General features: G+C 47.6%; 1 protein-coding gene across 1 annotated transcript in view; it reads right to left on the reverse strand.

The window, feature by feature from the left end:
• GDPD4 (glycerophosphodiester phosphodiesterase domain containing 4) overlaps positions 1 to 25,810 on the reverse strand; it is a 37,683-nt gene extending 11,873 nt beyond the window's left edge. Inside the window, exons 1-6 of the mRNA XM_075115649.1 lie at positions 25,699 to 25,810; positions 12,206 to 12,414; positions 11,469 to 11,572; positions 10,313 to 10,406; positions 4,528 to 4,587; positions 2,788 to 2,886 (exon numbers count right to left, since the gene is read on the reverse strand). Coding sequence (XP_074971750.1) covers positions 2,788 to 2,886; positions 4,528 to 4,587; positions 10,313 to 10,406; positions 11,469 to 11,572; positions 12,206 to 12,388 — 540 coding nt within the window. The 5' untranslated portion in view covers positions 12,389 to 12,414; positions 25,699 to 25,810. The remainder of the gene's footprint in view (positions 1 to 2,787; positions 2,887 to 4,527; positions 4,588 to 10,312; positions 10,407 to 11,468; positions 11,573 to 12,205; positions 12,415 to 25,698) is intronic.

The raw sequence follows: 25,810 nt of genomic DNA on the forward strand, positions 1-25,810 counted from the left end.
TATTAGACTTGTATACACCCTACATCACCTAATTTCACATGTCATCAATATATGCCAGAAAAAATAATGAATTTTAGTTTATTTCAAAGCATTTAATTCACTTGCATTCGGGCTAACTGTGGTTTTTGTCCTTTTTTTACTTTTAACGCAACATATAGATATTTTTCTTGATTTAATAACATAGAAAACCCCATATTCATTTAATGCTTATGCTATATTTGATAATGCCTATTGGTGGACAGATAAAGTAATTTGACTTTATTTCTTTGGTCCTAAAGATTAAACAAGAAGATCAGAAGCTAAGAATCACTTCTGTGCTTATCGTGAATTTATGAGCAGAGCCGAAAACAAAGCAGAAATAGTTTGGCACTGAATGGATGGTCTTCACTCACATAATGTTGATATGACACACCTTTTATAAAACTAGGAAGTCTGTCAAAGAAACCAGTCCATCATTTTCTCATGCTCATCAGAGCCCTGTGGTTTCTGTTCCAGCTGGAACAAAGAGTTATTAGACACGTGCTAGGAAAAAAAATCTATTCAGATGCAGGTCTTTCCTATTGCTTAGTCCATGTCTGAGTCTCTAAGCTGGAAGAGTTGAAGAAAGCAGCAGTCACTGAGAGATGTTACTGCCTGTCATACTGTCTGCCCCAGGCACTTGATACCAACATCTTTCGATTAGAAGCAGGATTCAGTTACATAAACAGAGGTGCCATCTGAGATGTCCAGGATATTTGAGATAGTTTTGCAGGGCTAATGGACATGACACAGAATCTACAAGAGATTCATGTTCTTTGGGAACACCAGTGGGAGGCTCTGTGAAGCATCTCAAAGAGCACGAACAGCTAAAATAAACAGCACCTGTGGGGAACTCAAAGGCTCTTTTGTCTCCTCCTCATCCACCTCCCCTGGACTCTGTAAGGGGGGAGAAGAAGCCAATGATTTCTCATTACCTTTGCCAGTGCATAGCCCAACGGTTTCCTAACTTTGTAGAGCAGGAATGTGCAATTGACCACACCCTACAAACACCTCATATCAAAGAGACTTCCATAACTCTGGAGCTACCAGCTCATTCCTCTTCCCACCCATGTGCATTGCTCTCCCAATATTCACAAGCAGGAGGCCACATGGGGGAGAGGTGATATGCCCAAATAACACCTGCAAGGCAGCTATGTAGTCAAAGGCTTACATATTTCCTCCTTCCCAGTACATGTGGGGACCTGGATGCTCAGACACTAAACAGCACCGGGCAGCTCTAGCTTCCATCTTCAGATCTGTTGAGAGTTGAGGAGGCCAGTGGAACATGCACTCTGACCTCCTGAGTAGAATCATAGAATCATTTAGGTTGGAAAAGACATTTCAAATCATCATGTCCAACCGTGAGTCTAACACTGCCAAGTCCACCACTAAACCATGTCCCTAAGCACATCTACATGCCTTTGAACACCCCCGAGGATGGTGACTCCCCCACCTCTCTGGGCAGCCTGTGCCAGGGCCTGACCGCTCTGGCAGGGAAGACATTTTCCCTCACATCCAACCTAAACCTCCCCTGACGCAGCTTGAGGCCGGTTCCTCTCGTCCTGTCACTGGTGACTTGGGAGCAGAGACCAGCCCCCCCCTCACTCCAGCCCCTCTCAGGCAGCTGCAGAGAGCGAGAAGGGCTCCCCTCAGCCCCCTCTTCTCCAGGCTAAACCCCCCCAGCTCCCTCAGCCGCTCCCCAGCACACTTGTGCTCCAGACCCTGCCCCAGCCCCGCTGCCCTTCTCTAGACATGCTTCAGCACCCCAATGTCCTTCTCGTCCTGAGGCGCCCAAAACTGAGCACAGTATCCCACAGGTTGTCCCACCTGACACCAGCATTACCCACCTGCTCCCCAAAAACTCAACGCTGCCCTGCCCTCAGGAGGTGAAGCTCTGTTGAGTCACAGAAGACTGAAATTGTGTTAATGCTAAAGCTGCTGAACTGGCAGAATCATAGAATTGTTAAGGCTGGAAAAGACCTTTAGGATCATCAAGTCCAACCGCTAACCTATCACTGCCAAGTCTACCATAAACCATATCCTCAAGCACCATGTCTACACTTCTTTTAAATACCTCCAGGGATGGAGACTCAACCACCTCCCTGAGCAGCCTGTGCCAACGCGTGACAACTGTTTTGGTGAAGAAGTTTTTCCTAATGTCCAACCTAAACTTCCCCTGGCACAGCTTGAGGCTATTTCTTCTCATCCTATAGCTTGTTACTAGGAAGAAGAAACCGACCCCCACCTCGCTACAACCTCTTTTCAGGCAGCTGCAGAGAGCGAGAAGGGCTCCCCTCAGCCTCCTCTTCTCCAGGCTAAACCCCCCCAGCTCCCTCAGCCGTTCCTCATAAGACTTGTTCTCCAGACCCTTCACCAACTTCATTGCCCTTCTTCGGACATGCTTCAGCACCTCAGTGTCCTCCTTGCTCCAGCAACCCTGCCAAGCAAAGGGGTTTGATTTACTTGCCCTGGGCACATGGAAATTAACAGTACACCTACAACATTATTTCCAGAAAAAAAAATTAGGAAAAAAAAGAAAAAGTATGTGATTTCCCAAACTGAGACGTGTTACATCAGATAGCTTGAAACTCAACCTCAGGTCTTGGCTTACTTTCTCCCAACAGGAAATGTTAAGTTATAAGTGAAAACCACATACCCTGCCAGGAAAAAACGTGTGAAAAACACCATATGGAATATTTTCTACCAATTACCACAGAATACTTCTATAAACAAGTTGTTCTATCAAACAGACCTCCCAGCCCCTCTTACCTGGAATGACAGGCGGACAGTTTTCCATTGATCTCCCCAGAGTACTGATAATATGAAGAGGGCGGTGATAGAGAAGCCCAGGACAAGAAAAGTCCCAATCTGGGGAGGTAAAGATATAAATCAGCTTCAGCATTTCTGCACAGGGTGGCCATCCATTTGACTCACAGGCTTATTTAGGCAGCTTGGACTTGAAAAGTTTGGGATGCATGAGCTTGACTATGCCGGTTCAGAGACAGAGAGATGCAACAGGACTGAAACCAGACCAACAGTGTTATTGACTGGGTTTTCTGTATGGCAAGACTGATCTTAAGAGTTGGGTACCCAACTAAGTGAGCCCTCAAGGCTCCCTTTATAATCACTGGAGAAAGAGGAATTTCCAGAAGTGATCCATTTCCACTTGCTTTAAGATGGGAGATGCCTCTCTCTCTGGAGGCACTTAGGCTCTCTCTGGAGCCTAGATTATCAACTCACATTAAATCCTTAACCTGCAGATGGTTACATTGGGAAGTGATTAATGCCACCCAAAAGAGACAGCAACACAGCTTCCTTTTTCTATATGTGCTGCTTTGCAACAGGCTTCAGCAACATCAAACACTCCCATAATTAAGAAGGAGAGTTTGATCTTTAACCAAAGAAGTGACGAGGTAGCTCATTCTGTTCTTTGCCTTCTGGCACAGTTTGGTACAAGCACGGTTGTGATGGCAGGCTCTCCTTGGTACATCATCTATCTGCTGAGAACTAAGTGCAAACAGAAGTTGGACCGAGGCCCTGCCCATTCTTCAGGGGGATCCTACAGATCAACACCTTAATAATCCATTCCCCGTCTCTTCGACCCAAGGATGCAGTCTGAATTTTTTTCTACAGATTGTTCTACATGTTTCTTCTGAAAGAAGTACATCGTTCTTCTGGAAGCCAACTTTCAATAGCGAAGATGACTGTCTTTTCCAACCTACATGACTCTATGATTCTATTCTATTACTTGAATGACAAAACACAGGATCAAGTATCTGCATATTCAGCTATTCCCTTCCACTGCAAGATTTGCAATCACATTATGTTCTCCCCTAAACTGCATGGCTAGAGGCTCATTTCTGAAATTCTTTTTATAACCTTAAGAATTTGCTAAGGACGGTGACTCTAATGCATCACTTTGCAGCAACAGCTCTCTGAGGATTTGTTTCTGCACCTTCAAAACGTCAGGTGGCATTTCCCAAACCACCCAAAGACCAAAAGGTGTAAGGTACCAAGATGCCTTGGAAAAGCCAGATTTCTCTTCTGCAGATATAGCAGCCACTTTTTTTCAGGGCTGCTGGAGCCTGCTACAGAAAATTACACTGTGCTTCTCACGGAAACTTTGCTTTTGTCCTCATGTTACCACATGTAGATGTGTCAAATATAGACATCTTCACCTGAATGAGTCACCGCAAGCTCCTTTTGGAGTCAGTGGGGGAAAAAGGTACTTTAGGTGTGATTCATCTTATCTTAATTTAGATCTATGACCAGCTGGATTAATTGCATCCTCAGAGGATTCATTTCACTCACCTGACTGAAAGGGAGTTCAGGTGATAAGCTTAGACGGAGATATCATTCTTATGGGTACCTAAAGTCTCCTAAGTTTAACCTCTTCCCTCTCTTCCTTCTCTCCCATGATCTAAGACATTTTTCATGCAGAGAAACACCCCAGGCTCAATTGGTTTAAAGCATAGATTAGAGTTACCAGAAAGCCCTGACTCTGCCCACCTTGTGACTCCAGTGTAGGTACAGCTGCTGACCTTCTGCAAGCAAACACATCGCTAGGACCTAGGAAATCAAGAAGAGATTGTTTGCATCCTGGTAGAAGATGGTGAAGTGTGTTCAGTGAGGTACTTCTGGAATTGTTTTTGCGTTGGAAATCACTTTACACTAGGTTTTCCTTGACAATGTCAAGGCTGTTAGCAGGTTGGGTGTACGGAGGGAAGTGTTTATTGCTACAGTAAAAATGCTTCTGAAATGGCCAAGCATGTATCAAGGCTGCCCCGCAGGATCAAAGGCCTTTCACAGGTAACAAATAATTGGGCACTTTGGAGTACACACTTTTAATGACCTTTCTTTGTGAGTACAAATTCTGAAAGAGAAATGATGGCCAGGACAAACTGCTAGGGTATGAACCAATGCAGCACTAACCTTGCCTATTTTCTGTGCATTTGTTGTGATAAGAGACATATCAACCATGGGAGAGAGGTCAGGGACTGAAAAATGCCTCCATAGCACCACGGAAATACAGAGCAGACAGCTAAGGAGCCAATGCTTCCACAGGAATCACAGGAAGTGCAAGAAACAGGCACATCTCAGAAGAGGGAAGACTGCCTTGGAGATTAAAAGACTTTAGTTTTTGGTGGCTGGCACGTTCCTTCCCTCTGATGGCAAGTTGGGGTGCTTGGGGAGGGTTCCTGTGAGGCATGGTGCAAACCCCAGCCAGGGCAGGGGACAACCTGAGAAGCCCTGAACACCAAGAAGCAAAGGATGGGGAAAGCCAGTCCACTGCTCTGATAGAGAGTTTCTTCAAGTTGCCCCGGACCTAAACAACCAATTAACTTAGTAGACGAATTTCACCAGAAGCACCTTGCTGCTGCGAAAACGCACAGGTCTGTACCCAGGAATCTGAGTACCTGGGGCAAGCTTCCCTACCACTGGAAGGGACAGTTTGAGGACCAGTATCACCAGATCTCATGGTTCAAGGAAAAGTATCTGTTACTAGAAAGATAATTTATGATCCCAGTCCCTCTAGACTGTAACACAGTGGGATTGTGTGAAGGCAGGACGTACAGATTTACGGGGAAGGGTCTCTGCTCTTCCAACGCGCAACTACAAAGGAATGTAAACTGTTTCCCGTCCAGCTACAAACACACTGTATTTCCAGGATCATGCTGATCTGAAGTGAGATGCAAGCTCAGCAGAGAATACAGATCAGCTTTTAAGTGCTTCTTTACATGTTAGCCTCCTTTAATCGAATCCTACACCCAGTACATGATGAGTAATCATGGGAGCAGTTCAGAGAACATTTAATTACTACTGAAGATCTTAAACCAGACCCATTTAAATAAGCCGTTTCAGAAAAAGGAAGAAAAAAAAGACACTTTCAAAATTGCCCCTTTTCTGTAAGCAATGTTACAAAGACCTGGTCCTTGCCTAAGGTACAGCCAAACACTTATTTCACAGGCCGTGCTCAGCAGGACTCTGCCCTGCTACTGCGGTATAACTTTTGTATGAATGATGCACCACACCTGGGAACGCCATCAGAGGGCGAGCTCGTTTTTATGGGTGGAAACAACATCTCTGTATCAGCTTACAAGAAGAACAGTCACTAGGTTTCATCCTCAGAGGGTGAAGAAGGCACTCTTACTGTTGCACCACTGGTCACTGTAGGAGAACACATCTTGATGGACCAGTGAGTGATGTGATGTGGACAAGGTTTATCCTCTGGCACAGTCAGCTTGAGTTTTCTTTGCCTTCCATGTAGCTCTGAAGCTTAACATCTCAAACTGCAATAACCTAGCTTCATCCCGTTCCTCAAAAGCTGCTTCAGGACCTGTCCAATACGCTCTTCATGGAGAGCAGCTGCCTTTAGCAGTGTCCCACAGTCTTGCACCTAGAGCAGGTCTTCCTCAGGCAAAGGGACAACCAGCACCAGCAGGTGTGGCTCTTCCAAACTGCTTCCATACATATCCTGAGCTTGTCTAATACAGGCACACAGACCTGTGGGTTTAGGTGACTGTATCTGACTATTACTGCTGAGGCTAGAGCCAAGATCCCTCTTGCCAGCCCTATCATCTCCTTGAATCTTACAGCCTCCAACCCTTACATCCTTCTCTTCTTTAGTATAAGGTGTGGAAGAGTCTCCCCTCCACCATCTACCTGCAAGGTTGCAATTAAGGGAAGCTTTCCAGTGGCAAGAGAGATGGATTCGCTGCAAGGGGGATTGCACCTCTGTCTCCCTCTTTTTGAGTGGACTCAGAAAGAGCACTGACTGTGAGGTTATGCTGCAAAAGGATGGACAATACACCCTTAATCCCCCTCTGCTTCAGCACGGGAATGACTTTGTGCTGATTTCAATACTGCTGGTGAGGCTTAGGCAGGCTCTGAACCTACCACAAGGATGAGGAGGCAGGCACTTAGACACTCAGCTCACCTAAAACATCTGCACCCTGAGATGTTCACAACAGCAGAATTCAGGTCCCTACATTCACTTTCTGGCAAAAAAGCAGCAACTCAGAACTTCTCCTTGTCCCTTAGGGATGGAGGTTTCAGATCTCTTTTTGAACTTCAATGCCAATGTACTGTTTTCAGTTGCCTCTTAGCCCACAAATGCAGAGTCCACAACACATCTGAACCTCTTTACACTGTACAGTCATGAGTCACCTTCTCAAAACCCTTGGAACAAACATGGCTGAACTGCAGAGAGGAAAATATTATGTTGGTGTTTAAAGCCTGAACAAGAAAGGATTTTTCTTCTCCACTGAGCATGAACTGTTCTGCAATTAGACCCCCTCAGCTTAACCTTTTAGCTCTAATGGGGATGAGAAAATTGTCTTGCAGAGTGATAATAATTGAATTAATTGAAACGGATTGTCTGAAAAAATACAATGATGCATGCAGATGGAGAGTGTCTTTGTGCAGACAGCAAGTGCTTTGCTGTGCAGCGTTTTGTTCAGCTGGTTGTGGCCGGTGGGCAGAAGAGTATTTGCTTCAGTGATTCACAATAAGGTCATGGAAGCAAGCTTGCAGGCTCCACTTGAGTGCCATCATTAAGGAAGAGGGTATGAACCAGCCACTGGTTGCTATAAAATCTCTCTACTCCAACAAGGGCATCAGTGTGCTCAGTTTTCTGATGTGATGCACTGCTGATGCAAAACATCACAAGGAAACATTGCCAGTGTGAAGGTCTCCAGTCCTTCCTGCAACACGTGCGGGGATAGTCTCTATCCAACACTGTTCAACCAGAACATGGGATGTAATGCATTGTGGGGGCAACCTATTTGGCCGTCAGTTGTCTGGAATGTATTAGAGTGATCCAGCTATCGTATAGTACCCACAGCGATAGGTTTCTTTAGCTGTGGAAGGGCTGAGTTGCACTTCTTAGCCTGTGAGGCTGTTAGTGTTTTGCTGGGTGGTTCATCAAAGGCTACAGTGAAAGGCCAGGCACTGTGATGGGGAAGCTCTGCAAACAGTGATGGAGGGGTGATTCATGGAAGAGTCCTCCTCTGAAAGGAGCCCTGCTGGGATGAGCATGGCCAAGCCACTGTTGCCATCACAAGACCCTGCATGCAGGCATGCGACTGTCGTATGATCCTGCGTGCTTTGAGATAGTGGGAGAAGGAATGGTGGTGCTGATTACTTTCCTTGCTCCCTTTTCCTTCAAAACCTACTCCTATTTAGGTGACAGCTCTGATGGTGCAGGGCCTTATGCCTCCCAGAGCCCACCACTCAATGTAGATGCATGCAGCAATCTTGCTGAATGAGACACGATGACATGGTGATGCAATCAAGCTTAGAAATACCCAATAGCTTTGGGTGGGTTGCTTAACAGCTTCCTGAAAGCAAGGAACAAATGGACCCTCACTGCAAGGGCTGTCCCCAGGGCAGAGGCATCTCTGAAGTGTTCCTCTTGCAGGACTTGTCTGATAGTATCCAAACTCCTCATACACTTTCAGATTTATCTGTGTTTCGCCCTCCTGAGGCAGACAAGTGTTGTTAGCCTCATTAGATAGAATTAGAAAGCTGAGGGGAGGACGATGTGCCTGCGCTACAAAGAATGGGACCAAGACGGAACGGAACCATGTAGGACACCAATTTCACCCCGTACTTTCCGTCTACCTTTCTGGCTTCATTTCGCCCAGCACCTGCCCTGATAGCTTGCAGCCATCACAGCTGTGCGGCCAAAGACATGCAACTCCTCTAAGAAAGTCAACTGGTTGGACACTGGCTGATGTTTGGATCCAGACAGGGCATGATGGAGCTGACACACCAGCTCCAGGGGTCTTCAGGCTCCTCGAGCCCAGGAAATCTTTTAAAGTCCATTTCTAGCATGTGTTATGATGGATTAGGCTGATCCTGAGGTTGACTCTAGATCCACAGCCTGCTGAGGTACAATCTCAGAGGTATCCATGTCACCTGGGTATCTCTGGCAAAGCTCTCAGTTGCCCAAAGTAGCACTGTAACTGCCAAACCACCCACACTGTCCCATGGTCACTGGGAAAGCCAGGTAGACTTCCCTAAATAATAGACGTTGAGCCCTAGAGCAACCAGGGTGTCACAAAATCCTTATAATTAAATATTGTTATTTGTCCTACTCAGACCTCAGTTAGTCCCCAGCATTTATGATGCTATTGATCACTGTGGGCATGGCCAAGCAGCTGTGCTATTTATCACTTTGGTATATTATTGCTCGTACTAGAATAAAATCACTATTTATTTGTACTTCAGCAGGGACAAAGGACCCCAGAAACCTATTGTGTTAGGCACTGCATGAACAAAGCAAAAAGAGATTCCCTGCCATGAGCAATTTACAGCCTGACTAATTGATGACACATCAGGGAATGGGTAAGAACAGCAGGAATTGATGATAAAAGCTGGTTGTCTTGGTCACAGAGGTGAGTCAAAGCCATAATCTTATCCTCAGCACCTGGCATTTAAAAATGAAAGTTGGAGCAGGCATGAGGCTGAACGTGGACTTCAGTCCCTGGAGTTAAAGTGATTTCTTAGCCTATAGTTCTGGATGCAGAGGGTGGAAATACAGACGCAGAGCTGCCTTTATTTGGGGGGTCCCTATGAGAGAAAAGACAGAGGAAAAGGATGACTGGGTAGAAATTTTAGGAAACACTTGCTTTTGGTGTGTTTCCAGTAACCAAAGCAGACAGCAGATTAGAAGTTTAAAGAAAAGTTCACAGGATTTGGAAAAGTGAAGATTTCAGGAACATTGCCTCTTTGGGCAATAACTTCAGGAGCATTTTGTGACCATGTCTGCAGTCTCTACCCAGAGAAAAACCCTCCAGCAAAGCAGACAGAGTCAAGGCAGCATCAATGGTAATATTCCCTTTCTTCTAATGAGCATTTTTATTCAGGATTAGAGGAATAACTCAGCCTTGATGACATATCTCCATTGTTACAGGACTCAGAGCCCCATACTTCCCTCCTGTTAAAGCAACAATCTTTAGGTTCCCCTAAATCTAAATCTAGCCACTCTTGGCTTGGCTTTCCTTGGGTTCAAGGAGAGAACGGACTCATTTACTGAACAGAAATCATCGAGAGAAATCACAGAAACTCCATCTGGCTCAGAGACACCCAAGCTGAAACTGATCATCTGCAGGTGGACATGGGGAGAAAGTACCATAAACACTCATTGTGTTCCCAGTCTTCCCCAGGTACCCACTGTCTAAGGATCACAGTTGAGGGATAGGCTGATCTTCGGTCTGACTCATTAAAGCCATCTCTATGTTTACTTTTTAGGACTATAAATCATGGTCAGCTTACAAGAAGCATTACTTACCAATAACAGCGTGATGTACATGAACAAGATTGCAGCCACAATCAGGAGAACAAGAGACCAGAGAAACCAGAAGCCCAGGTTCCCATAGTTATACCTAAAAAGCAATAAAATATTATGATGGTGTTTGTGTTTAGCACATAGACTGGAGGGGAACAACAGCCCTGTTCCTTGAAATTTTGAAACTTTCAAAGGATTAAAACAAAGAGGGAGGGAGGAATAACCTACCCTGTAACATGCAGAAGTGCTTAAGAGCGTCCTTCCCCAAATTCATGATGGCTTTAGCCACCAGACTAACACCCCAATGGGCTGGGGTGGTAAAATACAGGACCAAATTAATGGCCTTGCTGCAGAGAGCTCCTAGTCTGACTGTAAGACATAGCACCTTGCTGCAGACAAGGCAGCCTGGGGAAACAGTAAGATGACATGATTCAGGACAACAGTCCACTGCATCTGCCTGTGGTTGTATAGGGCACCACAGCGAAAAGGGGATTTGAGTCAGGCCTTGAAGGAGAAGACGCCAGAAAGCTGGAGGAGCTGCAGAGGGATTGCCCAAGGAGAGGAGAGGGAAGCTTTACTTTTTACTCAAAGGCTCATTAAGGATGAATAATATTATTACACCTTTTTTCCCCATAATATCTGGGCTGTTTTAATTTAATTGTAGGGGCCACATTTGCATAACAGTTACCTATGTACTGCAGAAGGAAAGGATTTGCATAAATCCCTGCCAGTTATTTCTTACTTTCAAGCCTGGGAACATGCAATTCTCTTTGCAGTGAGATAGCTGGTGCAATGCCTCTGATGCCATTCCCTACATTTCTTCAGAGGGAATGGGGCGGGTAAAAAGACTCAGAGAAGGAAGGGGAAGAGCTATCTAGCCCCCTTCACTCACAATTTTTGTGATGGTGATTGTCTGCTTTCTCTCAAATTCACACTTACACCTAAAAACTGTAGCCAAGCAAAGTGCAGAGCCTCAGCACCTCTGAAGTCACTGAACATTCAATTTGGATACTGTAACCAAGAGTTTAAGGAGTCAAACCTTTGGCTCACGGCTAAACTTCCCTGCTGCAGCCCAGCTGCTGGGGAGGGTGCTCATCTCTTCCCAGCCACCCTGGGGACCTGCCTGAGGAGCGGGAGAGGAGAAAAAGATGGTACTTACCAGTCAAAGTTATTGTAGTCATTTTTCGCTTCACCCCACATGTACAGGAAGACCAGAGAAAAGCAGAAAGCTCCAACAAGCAATGGGAAAAACACACATTCCCACTGGAGAGGGAAAGGAAGGACAAGTGGTCAGAGCCTAATCTCCCCCAGAGCAATCAGAGCAAACGGCAGATACTTTTATGCTGCCCATAAAACACATGGCTTGGTGCTGGACATCCAGAAGTAGAGATGGAGATGATTTGCTCCCCCTGTCCTCTGTGACCGGGGGGGGGGGGTGGCCCCAAAAGCATACTCTGCAGTATTTATTTTCAGAGAAAATAGATCTCATGACATCACAAATGAACAGGATTTTAACCACCTCTCATGAGAGGGAATTGAACTCTGCAGCAGCCCTCTTTACAATTTTCACTGCATGCCTAGCCCAGATTTTCCTTCTTTAATTTGTTCCTATGGCTTTCAGACATTTCACTGGCCTGGAGGGTTTGGTGCAAGGTCCTTTCCTGCCACCACACTTTTGTCAGCTGCGTGGTGGCCCAGGCAAATTGAGCCTGGCATGGAAACACAGCAATACATCCATCGCCTAGAGCTGAAATCTAACAACCCAACAGATCTCAGTGGGCTCCAAATGATGTTGGGCAGGGATGCCTTTGGTCCATGACATCAACCACTTGTCAGCTTGGACCAACCTATCCCTACACAGAAATCAACACCTGTGCAGACTGTGAGCTAATTTACCGTCTTGCAGCAGCATTTCCCAGGCTCGGTCTTTCTGCGCTGGTACCGCTTCCACCGGCAGCTGTAGAAACCAGCCAGGCAGGAGATGAAGGGCTGATGCTCATACCTCTGTAGCAAGCGCCGACGTACCACTTTCAGCTTCCCAAACTTGTTCCTTTTGAGGCTGGTGGAACTGGCCTCCATCTGAGTGGCTTTATCTCATCTTCCTCCTGAAATAAGACCACAGGTTTTATGGGGAGACTGTAGCCCTCCTTTGCTTTTGGGTAAGTTTCCATATCAGAAAAAAGAGGGGAAGTTTTCTCAAGAAATGGCTGAGACCAGCAGGAAAGGGTGCTGAGGACACCCCACCTAATTTTATATACCTAAGCAAGATGTTTAACAGGAAAGCATGGTCATTCCAAGTCCCCTCTGCAGTCAGTGGAGCTCCTGGTTCTAACTTGTGCTCTGAACCACCTCTGAGGGAACCTCTGCCTCCTTTTGACTATACAGGAAGGTCTGGGAAATGAAATCACTAACTTAAGCACTCTGTGCAGATTCTCAAATTACATCAGATGAACCTGAGCCTAGGCTTAGCCATGGGAATTAATTCAACATCACTGTGGCCTGTCTGCAACCTACTACCAATTTAACTAGCTCTTGTAGGAAAGGGACTAAAACTCTCCAGACACACAGGTCTCTTGCCCTGGCAAAACTGCAGCACTGCAGAGACTGATCCCTTAAGGAGAAATTATTTCCTGTTTGAAATAGCTTTACCTGGCACAGTTTTTCAAGGGTAGCAAGAGTAGCTGTAAAGATGCACACATGGGAGACCTGTTCCTAATCAAGATTTTAAACAAAGAACTTGGTGGTAAATTGCAACCAATGTAGTTAACAGCGAAGCAAACAGCACAGGGGTTTGTGCCAGCAAAGAGCAGTTCACCCAGCAGGGCACTACCAAGACCACAAGGAAAGATTTAGAAAAAAAAAAATCTTGCATTGGTATACAAAGAAGCATCATTATCCAGCACTTCTTTAGAGTACAGAGAGAGGCAGAGATGTTTCACTGTTGCATTAAAAAGTGCCATGTCCAAATCCAGGCCTGTCTGCTGCAGGTTCCCAGCATAGAACTCAAACTTCCCAGATTTATCTGATGCAATAACAGTTATTTAAGAACAAGAGTGAACAATTTGCTGCACTATACACGTGGATGAAATGCACACATAAATTGTTTGCAAATAAGTCAAAGCCCAGTGTTCCTTTGCAGAAATCAGTGGATAAATCCTTGCAAATTGATACTTCAAAAATACTGATCAATTTTCAAAAGGCACAAATAAAACAGAGACCCAAGACAGAAGTTAAAACTGATGCATCCCTGCTATCCTTTCCAAACGCCTCAGTCTGTTGGCAGCTGGGGTGCAAGGAGAGAGGATAGAAGTGAAACAGAAGAGTGTTTAGTTTGGACTACTACTAACTGAGCAGTGCCCAAGTTTGCCATGCCCTGAATGTTTTTTTCAGACAGACGTGGCCTCCCACCCAGGACAGTCACAAAGAATCACATACTCTTGGATGTGGTGGGGTCAAGCCATCCCTAGAAGCTCAGCAGTATTGGAGCTGGGCACCAGTAGGTCACCCCATAGTAAAAAATTGATGCCAATCTCATGTAGCAAGATGGTGATCCCGCTCTTGAATTACGCAGAGCACAGACTGGGGGGGTGGGTGCTATGCCACCAGCGAGTGGTGCAGACGACAGATGATCCTGCTGCCTTCATCAGCCATCCCCAAGGACGCCTGGCGTACACCCAGCAACTACCAAGTTACCCCAGCCACACCTTTTGAATATACTTGCATCTTCGGAGCTCTTACCAGAAGGGTGTCCTGTGCCATGGGGTTGCAGTATTTGTTACCTCCTCCAAGGATCCCTAAACCATGAGTTTCCCTATCACTGAACCACAGCATCAGTTCTTCCCCAGCCCTTCTCCTTCAGCAATAGGAATTCAGGACCCTGGATCAAAATCAGCAGTTTTGCTGTAGGGGTCATGAGGTTTGTTATTCGCATTCCTGGTGTGGGTACGAGGCTCACACATCAGTATTTACCTATGAGCACATAGGATTTGACAGGAAAACAGAGATAGCAGAGACGTCAAAACACTGTTCACTCCACCTGGCTGGCTACAGCAGCATGTCAGGTGTTAGTCTATCCCCTCATGAAAACTGGCAGCGATGAAGAACCCACCAGCTCCCAAGACAGGCTACTCCAGTCCAAACTAGCTTTAACATTAAAAGGTGGTTTGGGGGTTTATTACCCAAAGTCGAGTCTCCTGTGGCACAGTTTAAGCCCACTACTTCATGCCCTGTTCATGGATATAATGAACAGTCTAAATTTGTCCTCTGTTACAGATTTCACAACTGTTTGGATGTTTACCCCCAAGCCCTCCCTAGACTGAGCAACCCCCACTTGTCTAGTCTTTCCTTGTAGTTCATGTTTTCTCTGCCTCAGAGCACCCTTGTGTGGATTCTCCTTGCGTTTCCCATGTTTTCTGGGACATGGCAGCCATAACAGGACATGGTGAACAACCCACAGCCCCTCCAGGTCAGGCTTGTGCACCCATAGCACAGGCTACTCAACACTGGCAGCATCCAGTTTCTCTCATGTATCAAACACCTCATCTGGCCTTGATCATCTGAATGTTTAAATAATTCACCCTGAACTCACCCCCAGTGGCAAGGGAAAGGTGTTTTCAGCTTTATGCACCAGAGCACTTAACATCTCTGTAATTAAGAATTTAACAAACTCCTGCCTTAGTCCTTCCCACGTAAGTGATCCCTCCAAGCCCAGGGGTTGTTGGGGAAGGAACCCTTAATCACAGGGGAGGCTGGGGAGGGTGGAAGAGAGGAACACAGCCTCCTTTCCACAACCAACTCCATCAATCCCTAGACCTTCAAAAAACATCAGGCTGGCCAAAGAAGAAAAAAACATTTGTGTCTCACATCCCCTCAATCCCCATTGACCCTATGGTCCAAGATGTTTAGCAGTACCACTATAGCAATAACCCCTTTTGGCACCAAGAGATTCAAAAAGCTGAGCCCAGGCACCACAGAGAAGGTCCTAAGGGCATGGTGGCACCCAGTCCTTGCCAAATTTTGGGGAGCAGCACTTACAAGACTTAAGTTGAGACATCTGAGTTTGCAAATTCTGCACCCGGGAAAAAATTCTTTGGTGCTATTTATAAGAAGGAGCCCAGCGCTCTCTCCCATCCTTTGCCAGCGTATTGGCTTTCCATGGCAAGGTTTTGGTAGCAGAGGGGCTACAGGGGCGGCTTCTGTGAGAAGGTGCTAGAAGCTTCCCCCATGTCCAGTAGACCCAATGCCAGCTGACCAAATCCAAGCCCATCAGCGATGGTGGTAGCGCCTCTGGGATAGTATAGTTAAGGTGTGTGGGGGGAGGGGAAACACTGTGCAACTGCACCTGGAGAGAGGGGAGAACATACGTGAGAGGAACAACCCAGCAGACACCAAGGTCAGTGAAGAAGAAGAATAAGAAGGAGGAGGAGGAGGAGGAGATGCTCCAGGCACCAGAGCAGAGATTGCCCTGCAGCCTGTGATGAAGACCATGGTGAGGCAGGCTGTCCCCCTGCAGCCAATGGAGGTTAACAGGGAAGCAGATATCCACCTGCTGCCTATGGAGGAGCTCATGCCAGAGCAGGTGGATGCCTGAGGAGGCTGTGACCCTGTAGGAAGCCCACACCAGAGCAGGCTCCTGGAAGGATCTGTGACCCATGGAGACAGGAGCCCACGCTGGAGCAGGTTTGCTGGCAGGACTTGAGACCCTGTGGGGGACCCACGCTGGAGCAGTTCATGAAGAACTGCAGCCTGTGGGAAGGACCTGCGTTGGGGAAGTTCATGGAGGGCTGTCTCCATGGGAGGGACCCCACGCTGGAGCAGGGGAAGGGTGTGAGGAGCCCCCTCTGAGGGGGAAGGAGCGGCAGAGACAATGTGTGATGGACTGACCCCAATCCCCATTCCCCGTCCCCTTGCACTGCTCAGGGGGAGGATGTGGAGAAATTGGGAGTGAAGTTAAGCCTGGGAAGAAGGGATGGGGTGGGGGGAAGGTGTTTTAAGACTTAGTTTTTATTTTCTCATTACCTTACTCTGATCTGATTGGTAATAAATTAAACTAATTTCCCCAAGTCGAGTCTGTTTTGCCTGTGATGGTAATTGGTGGTGATCTCGCTCTGTCCAGCTGAGGAGGGGGAGTGATAGAGCGGCTTTGGTGGGACCCTGGCACCCAGTCAGGGCCAACCCACCACAACCAGCATCTGTTCTTACTGAAATTCTCCTTTGCTCAAATGGCTATGCACAAAAGACCTTGCAGTCGCCTGCTAGACACATCCAGAAATAGTAGCAGAGACCAACAGAGGCTAGAGACCAGGGAACTCAATATACCTGTTCTACCACATCTAGTGGGATCAGCAAGCTCTCATCCAAAGCAGAAACCACTCTGCCAAGCCCCAGCTCATGACTTGACCTGGGGATGTTCCTGCTCCCTCTGTGCATATGGGACTCACATAGATAAAAACAAACGGGACAGTGGGAGCCACGCTGCCTCACAGCTGTAGGGGACTGCTGGGCCTCTGCTGAGGAACACAGCACAGGAGATGCTTGAGACACCAGACAAAAGGCAACACTTGTGTGTAGATGCGAAGGAAAGAGCTGACAGGGATAAGGGAAACCAGAGATGACCCACCAAATATTTGGGTTACTTTGCTCTGAAGGCAGTAACACCTAAGAAGAGCTCATCTACCTCTGCAGCTCTGTGGGATGCAAGTATCTGCGATGCATTTGCACTGTGCTGTTGCTGGTATCAGCAAACACTCCAGTGGTGACTCCAGGAGAAGTCCAGGAGAAAGCCCTCTTAGTGGTGACAAGTCCCGTGTGAGGATGAGGAAGGCAAAGGCAAACACAAGGGCAGCCAGAAAGCTCTTTCTCAGCTCAAAATGTACCCAGATCTCCAGGTACTCCTTTCTTCTCTTTATCTGTGTCCTTCCAGACAAGCATCACTGCTTCCCTTTTACCTCCACGCTTTCTCCCAGGTTCAGGCGCACCACCATATGTTCATATATTGCATTTAATTTAATGCAAGCTCCCTCCTTGCACCTCAACCACTCTTCAGGTTCTCCATGAGCTCCATCCCACACTTCCCTCCTCGCTCACAAATTACCAGCCTGCTGAGGTGCACTACAATAGATGCAGAGGCCAAAAGACGGGAGGTCTGCGTTGGGATTTGGAGTGGTTCAGTCATTGCCAGGACGTAGCAAGAGGCCTTACAGTGCTTGCATCTAGATTTGAAGCATAATGCTCCTAAAACTTAGGGGTCATCTGCAATCCCTGCCCATCTCCACCAGGCAAAGGTAAACAGATAGAGGAGGGAAACAGCAAACTTGGATCCATTCACTGGGAAAGCCATGGGAGCAAAGAGCAAGCAGGAAAAGATGCATCAGTAGGAGAGCAAAGTTTAGGACTCCTTAGCAAGTGAGCCGTGAAAACGGTAACATATGTTTTTCAGCTCCATAAACCCAAGGGACGTCAGGTCTTTCCCTTGCAAACAGAGACTTTGTTTGCTCGCAGATAAGAGTCCCTGTAATCGCAGGCAGTTGTGCGGGGCTGCTCCTTTCCCACTGCTTGACAGAGAGTGAGGAAAAGCATGAGAAATAGCCCCAGGGGGGTGATGGAGGAAGGAGCAGGGGTGAAAAAGCAGGAAACATATTCAGCTGCACAGGCTGAACGCAGAAAGTACTGCAAGCAGAGCTTGCCTGAGGCCAGTGCACAAGCAAGAGAGAGTGCCTTTGTCTTTTCTGGTGCTGTGAAGCTGGGGCATTCATCCTTCAGTGGGTAAAGAGGTACAGCAGCCAAATCTGGCTTTACCCTGTAGCTTTGTCTTTGGACCTTTTAGGTCCATGTTTTCTCCCTTTCCTTTGTCCTGCTTCTACCCAACTTTCTCCAACACAATATCCTAAAACATGTAGGCAGGTGGGTGCAGGGCTCTTTCCAGATATTACAAACACAATTCCCAGTCAGCTGCAGGCAGAGAGTTAGAAAGAAAAATACATGGGTACCAACAGCCAGATGAGGGATACGGAGATGGGTTACCTCTCAGCACCTCAGCATGGTGAGCTTGCCCTGAGCATCTTGATGGTGTATGAAGCCTGACGCAGGCAGGAGATAGGGGTGATGCCCACATCACCCTGTCCAAGGGATTTTGAGAGAAAGTGAACCTAATGCTAGGCAGAAGAGGTGCCCTGAGCCTGAGCTGAACCTCCCTGCCACCTGCAGCTCCCTTGTGTGGTCATCTGGTGCCATCCCACCACTCTCTGGGGCATCATTTCCTGCCCTTCCACCTGGGAGTCCTCCACAGCATTGCACCAACAGATGCAACGGAGTAAAATCAACCTCCTGGCAAGCTGATGGTTGATCACCATCACCACGAGCTGCACACAGACCTTGCCATCAGTCAGAGAATCTCAGCAAAGAGCATCCTTTAAACCTGCATTTCTACCCTATGGAGTCTGCCATGGGGTCTGGATCACAGCCTAGGATCCCTTTTATTTCACCATCATCTGCTTTCAGTTGCTTTTCAGAGAATAAATGACGTTTAACGCAGGAAAGGAAAAAGGATCAATTAAAACAAAGCTAGTCATAATCTTCTTATGATAGGGAATATATTCTATATCCCTTCCTTTCCCTGACAGATGATAATTATAATTTATCACTAAGAACTCTCAACAGTTTCTTTATAAGCCCTAATTATACCTTACTTCTGTGTGAGATCCCAGGCAGTATGTGCAGCCTGGGAAAAACACATGCAAAGTACATCTCATGAGTTGATTAGCTGTTGGCTTTGAGGTGGAGGATCACAGCCATTAGCAAAAAGAAACACTAGGGCTTAACACAAGAAATAACGAACAAATGTGGAAGTAGAAGGGGTTAACAAGGAATAAGTACTCCTGAGATTGCAGGGACAATAGTTCTCCATTTCATTTGTTGTAGTACACCTCCAACACGCAATGGCTGTGGTTTTCAAAGCAACGAGGAGGTTTCTACCAAGGTTAATGCCCTGTGCTTCGTAATATGCCACCACACTTTGAACAGACACAAATAATCAAGCCCATTTCAAACAAATTAACCTACAAATACAGCCGAAATCCTGCATCTATTAGGATTGCACAGGGACTTATCCCCACCACAGAGGACTCTCTGGTCTAAAGGTCAGGCACCCAGCAGGAGCTGTGCTGGAAATGGGCGGTGTGGCCTGCTCAGCAGTCAGTCCCTCACCTGTAGTCGCATCCAAATGCTTTAGGGCAAGATCTTCTGAGGCAGCCAGTTCATTTTGTGGGGTCACTTTGACAAGCCCTTGAGGAACCCACATTGCTGGCCATGAGTGATATGGGTTTGGTAAAGCTGCTGCCAGCCCCAAACTTCTACGTGTTTACCTGCATGGTGATGCAAGCCTCGCTCCAAGGTGGGTTCTATTCACCCTAAAACAAAACCGGACTTTGGCCAGGAGAATTTAGGGTAGAAAAGGCACCTTAATCCCTGGCGTTATTCCAGAGTGACCATCATAGGAAATAGAGCTCCAAACTTGAACCACATTTTTTGCACAGATCACTTTTTCCTCTCCCCCAACCCTCCCCCCAAAACTCTTGGTGTCTCTCTCCTCCTTCAAGGTACCTTTCTCAATAGTCTCTCATGTTTGTCCCCAGGGCTTACTAATTATTCATAACCACTTGCAGAAACCTCATTTAATCATAATCATCGTTGTTAGAAATTACAGCTGTTCATTGTTAAAACACTTTGTGGGCTACATTAACAAATGTGTGCCCAGGAAATTATTGGCCAAGCCTCAGAGCTTTTACAAGGGATTTTATAGAAATGCTTTCAGCTTCATGTGGAAGCAGGCAAAGGGAAATCACCGTGTTTGTAAAAAGGTCTCACGGCCTGCAATAGATTTTCCCTCTCGCCTACTAGGAGCAAAATGTGCATTTTGAATAAAGCTGATGAACAGTAGCTTTAATTAAAAAAAAAAAAAAAGTAAGAAAAAGAAGGGGCGGCGGAAGACTTTTCACAAATGCCACAACTTTGGCTGGACTCAAGCATATTCCCATCAGTTGTTATTACTCAGAAACCTCCCAAAAGGGCCGGGTGCTTTCGATTCTGCAGAGGTTTGTGTGCCACCAGCATCCCTCTGTTGCAAGGAGCAAAGATGTGGGTCTGCCACAGATGGGGACGATTTTAGCCAGGGAATTTTTCCTTTGAGGGGGAATGGGAGGTTATTGCCAGCACAGCTGTTCAGTGGGGTCTAGGATTAAATTATTTTTAATTATTTTAAAAATTTAAAAATTTTAATTTAAATTATGAGAGCTTCCTTCTGGAGAGGTCCACCTCACTTACCTTCTAGAGAAGTCCTCCCAGCCCACTCTGCTTTTCTTCTGGAAGGCCTTGCTCACTCCAACCCTCCTTGTAGAACGTTGCACCACCCCCTCCAACAGCCCCAACTGTCCTTCTAGAAGCTTCCACTGCACCATGGGAGCAAAGGCGGCCACCTGCAGCCACCAGCTCAGCATGATTGGTGGCCATCAGGCTATGCCAGCCCTGGGTTCCCATGGTCTTAAGCACTAAAGCTGCAGCTGCTCTATCATGGTGGGTCCAGGACTTGAGTGGGCAGGAGGTGTGCCAGCACTTGCTGCGCTGGGGAACGGATGCTCCAGTCCCCAGGGCAGGAAAGGGTGACCTGTGTCCAATGCAAGGTGCTCTCCTAGCCCCAGGTGGCAGCAATTGCTGATGGCTTTATTGGTGGTAATGCGGGAGAGGAGATTCTGGCTGAGGATAGCAAAGAAGCCCCAAAATCCAACATCAAATGCTGACCCAAACACAGTGGAATTTTGTACTTCCATGTCTGTTTTCCATAATTTCCTCTGTACTAAAATGTGGGTAGGGCCTAGTTTGGCCATGTAATGGCCTGGAAAACTCTGGTACATCAGAAATTAGCCTCAAAAGAAGTCAGGAACAGTGTTTGTCCAGCTGTGACCACATGGAGGCCTTCCACCACCCAGCCAGATGCAGTCCCAGCTGGCAGCAACAAGATGTCCATGTCTAGGTGTCATTTTGCTCACCCAAAGAGGGAACTGGGAGCATCAGTGAGCTCAGACCTCCAGGTCAAGCCTGAAAATGGAGGCTCAGCATGACCAAATTGGGGTGAAACGCTGCTCCCCACATGACAGCGTGGTCAACAGGAGAAGGGAAAAGTTCTGCCCTCACCACGCATGTGGCCGTGCAAGTTCACCAGCAGCGATGTGTGCAGCCGTGCCCAGCTCATCCCCGTGCAGCACGTGGGGCGCAGCCCCAGGCTCTGCCCCTGGGTGGCCTGAGGCTTTCTGAGAAGCTGCTTTCCCACCATTGAAAAGCCGCAATGGGGAGGCAAAAAAGTGCTTCCACGGCTCAAAGCCTGACTCGAGGGGAGGAGGAGGAGGAATAAATCCCTTGGAAAAAAAAAAAAAAAAAGGGGGAGCTCAGAAAGGAGGGAAATATTTCTTTGAAGATAAATCCTACTTTGTGCAGTTCAGCATGCCCTGGCTTGGGTCCCTCTCTGCTCCTGTGAATGCCTGAGCAGCTCTTTGTGCCCTGCTGTTAAGGGGAGACGAGGAGATTGGGACGCAGCGTGGGGCACCCCCTCTGGCCCCACAGCCCAACCGAGGGCAGCACACTGCCGCGAGCACCGTCTCCAAGGGAAGACTCTGTCTGTCAGCCAAGAGGAGGGAAGAAAAGAGGTTTGCAGATCACATACCTCAGCCCAGCAGCTCTGCAGAGTGCTATTCAGCCCAGACAAAGGACGGGGGCCCTGGACGGCCACAGCGCCGAAGCCCCCAGCGCTGGCCCTCCCCCAATCTCTTGGTGTTAATGTTCAGATTTTGGAGCAAAACACCCCTGCAAGAAGGGGAGGAAAAGGGAGGAAAGGACGCTTTCTGTGCCACCAGCGAGAGGTTTCGCTGTTTAGTTATACACAGCATCCAAATGCATCAGGGCTGGCCCATTTTTGCACTGTAAAAATATGTTTCTGCTCTTTCCACAGGAAAATAATTTCTAGCTGATTAAACACTACCACATTTCTGCATGAGCCACCTCAGAAAACTTTTGAACCCACTTCAGAGGAAAAGGCTAGTCTGACACACAAGATCCATGCTCAAATCCCCTGACCTCTCACCAACCTACGGACGCAGCGGAGCCGTCACCCAGAGCCTCAGTTTCCCAACTTAGGGTTGCGCCAACAGCGTAACAAGAGGGACAGATGAGGACAGCACAGCTTATTTGATTTTCATCTGTCGGCTGGTGTGAGCCATGGCGTGTGCTTACCAAGGCAGGAAGATCAGTGAGTTTCATTGTGTGGGCATCACCCCATGCAGGCAACCCATAGGCAGAACCTCGATGGACTTCTTCGAGGCCCAGGACACCCGGCACAGTCAGCTCTGCTGGATCAGCGCCCAGCAGCACTCACATCCAGCAGCCTGGAGGAAGGGAGTAATTTATTTACTTGCAGAGCTTGGGGTGGGTGTTCTCATTCCTCCCTTGGTCTTCCTGGAAGAGCAGTTGGACTCATCTCCTTGGTGTTTAAGAAGTCTCCCTGAGCTCCTGGTACAGCCAGTGAAAGGAAATTAGGACAAGTCAACTCATCCAAGGGCAGATGTCTAAATAGGCCAGATAAATGTCCCACACATGTCAGAGTGCCAGGGTATGAATCCAGCCCAAGATGAAGAGGCGTTCGTCACTCAAACCCTGCAAGCCTAGTTCAGCACTGCAAACCTTCCAGCTCACCTTCAAGGAACTTCTGCATCCTGGACTTCACAAGCTTCCTTGGTATGGGCACCAATGCGTTGGCTACCTAGACAAAGCCCCCATAGAAAAGCTCAGACCAGGCACATGAGCTACTGGGGTGAGAAAAGTGTTTACCAGGATCTGGGAGAGCCAGGCACCACCAGCACATGAAGGTCCTTCCCTGATCCTTTTTTCACTGTTCGGTTTAGCCCAGAGAGGAGAGTCACAGGGAACATGAGCCAAGGCCACTCTCCATATACTCAGATCTTACAAACTGCCAACCCCTCAGCCACCAGAAAGCAGCCAGCTGCAGCTCCTCCTTCAACGCTGCTGGGAAAGCAGCATCCAGCACATGAAGGACTGCATGAGGACAAGATGCTGACGAGAGGGGCACCTCCAGGCAGCTCGCTCAGCGCTCTCGTGCAGGGTGTCCACCGCTGGAGCACACGTTGCAACGTGGAGCCAAGCCTGTGCTGCCTTCAGGGCTCAGCCTACCATGAAGGCATGGTCCTGGGTGCATCACAGGTCGTGTCTCCAAGCTGATCTACCCACGCTGGCTCCCTTTCTTTCCTTCCAGTAAGGTCTGCAGCCCAAAGATCTTCCCAACTTCTTATCCTATCTGCTTTTCTAAAAAGTAGCTCTCATTTATCGCACACCACAGAGGTCTCTGGGGCAGCCCTACAAGCCAAACCATAGGTGGTCACTCCAAGATGAGGTAAGAACCTCCTCCTTCAACATATCCCAAGACGTGGCGTTAGGCTGGGACCGAAGCCAGGCTATGGCTGCACGCACGCACAGCGTTGCAGTCTGCAGGGAGCAACCATGGCAGCGCTCCCTCCAGCCTGTTCCCCACGCAAAGCCACTGAGCTGGGACTTTGCCACTGGGCAGGGTCTGCCCCGCTCTGCGAGGAGGCAGGAGCACACGTGTCTCAGCTGATGGGTGAGAACTTCTGAAGCCATTTGGTGACAATAAGAAAAGTTTGCCTGAAGGAGGTATTCGGGGCTCTCACGTAGGAGGAAGGGGAGAGCACATGGTCAAAGGGCCACAAACTTTAAAACAAAAAAAGAAAAGCTTTCTCTTATATTTCGGCTGATACTTTATCACACTAAGCGCGACTGCACGTAACAACTTGCGCAGAGGCACTTGGTAAGCTGCAGGTAGTTTCACAACAAGCTACCACCACCACATTTAAAGAACTGCATTTTCATCACCAGAAATGATACATAAAGCTCAAAAGACACCATTCGAGCACCTCCTCAGTCCGATGTCACGGCATAAGGAAGGTACAGGACTGGTCCTGAAACCCAGCTTTGTATTTCTCTGCAAAGTTTTCAAATTGCCCTGGAAACCTCGCACACCTTTTAAACATTTCAATAGCTAAGCTGGAAAGGAAGCAACAGCTTTGGCTCCCTTCACATTCACAACATTTTTTTAATTAAAATCCAGCTGGTCGCATGATACATTATGCTTCTTTCTTTTTTCTTTTTTTTTTTCTGTTAAATGCAGCTTAAAAGCTTTGAGCAGCTGTAGGAAATTATTTCCGTTCTCTCTTGCCCTTCCACCTGGTATCACGCACTGGAGGATAAGTCCTGAGAGACGCTATAGTGGGAGATCAGGATTCCCAAAGAAAGCATACAAGTGAAGAGGAGGTGATGTACAGCACAGGTGGGACTTCTACCTAATCAAAGTTTGCACTATCCAACCCGCAGTTGGTCTGGTACCGGTCCCCAGGTTCACATCAGCTGCGTGCCCAACACTGAATTAAAATTCACTCTTTACTAGAAGTGAAAATTCCCCCGTTTCACTGCTAATTATCGTTATGCCTACAAATAACGTGGACATATTTGGGCAACAACAGCAGACGAAATCAAGGGCCAAATCCTGCTTTCAGGTCTGAACCGAGCTACTCTCCAAACAATTGCCCTTCAAAACTCCCAGGGTGATGTGCAGCGGTGGGGTAAATGTTGGACCAGGGGGTTGCTTCCAGGCTTTCCAACTAGGTCTTGATTATTTACAGCTGTTCCCAGATGTTACCCTTTCATGGGTTATTTGTTCCCAAGTCAACCTCTCCAGTCACATGCTAGGCGAGCTCAGGGGAAGAAAGAGAGAGGCTCCTTTCTCCCTTTTTACTATGGAAACAGCCCTTTATCCCAAGCATTGCAAATGCTGGGCCGCCGTTTCTCTCCCACCACTGCCCTGGCTACAGCAACCCCACCAGCCACCCACCGCTCACATCTCATCCCAGCTCCTGTTTCCCCCTTCAACAAGTCCCAGCCAACTCTTCTGGCACAGACCCCGAGAGCGAAGCCGGACCGCTGAGCACCTTCTCCTCCCCAGCCAGCCATCAGAACCCCCCCACGCCTTACAAATCACCCCCTTTGCTCCCCTTTTGTTATTGATTGTCCCCATTCTCCAGCTCTTCGGGCTTTGTTTCTCGCTGCAGCCCAGGCAGGAGCAGGGTCAGTCGCCCGCTGTCACATCCCAACCAACACGCTCAAAAGTCCAAAGGAAAAAAAGGAAAAGTCAAAGAAATAACCCCCCACACACACTCCATGGTACTAACTTTTAGGGCAGGCAGGAAAGAGCAGGCAGGGATGAATTTCACTGGGCAGGAGCATGTTTAAGAGTTAGAAGAGAGGAGGTAACTTACCTCTCCGGGACACACATGGAGGGGTTATTTTTATTTCCTCCACACTTGGGTTGCTGTGTCCTTTGCTTGTGACACTCCAGGACCTGAATGGTGGCACCGCTGTGTGATACCC

The sequence above is a fragment of the Phalacrocorax aristotelis genome, chromosome 1 (assembly GCF_949628215.1).
Source record: "Phalacrocorax aristotelis chromosome 1, bGulAri2.1, whole genome shotgun sequence".
NCBI classification, from domain to species: domain Eukaryota; kingdom Metazoa; phylum Chordata; class Aves; order Suliformes; family Phalacrocoracidae; genus Phalacrocorax; species Phalacrocorax aristotelis.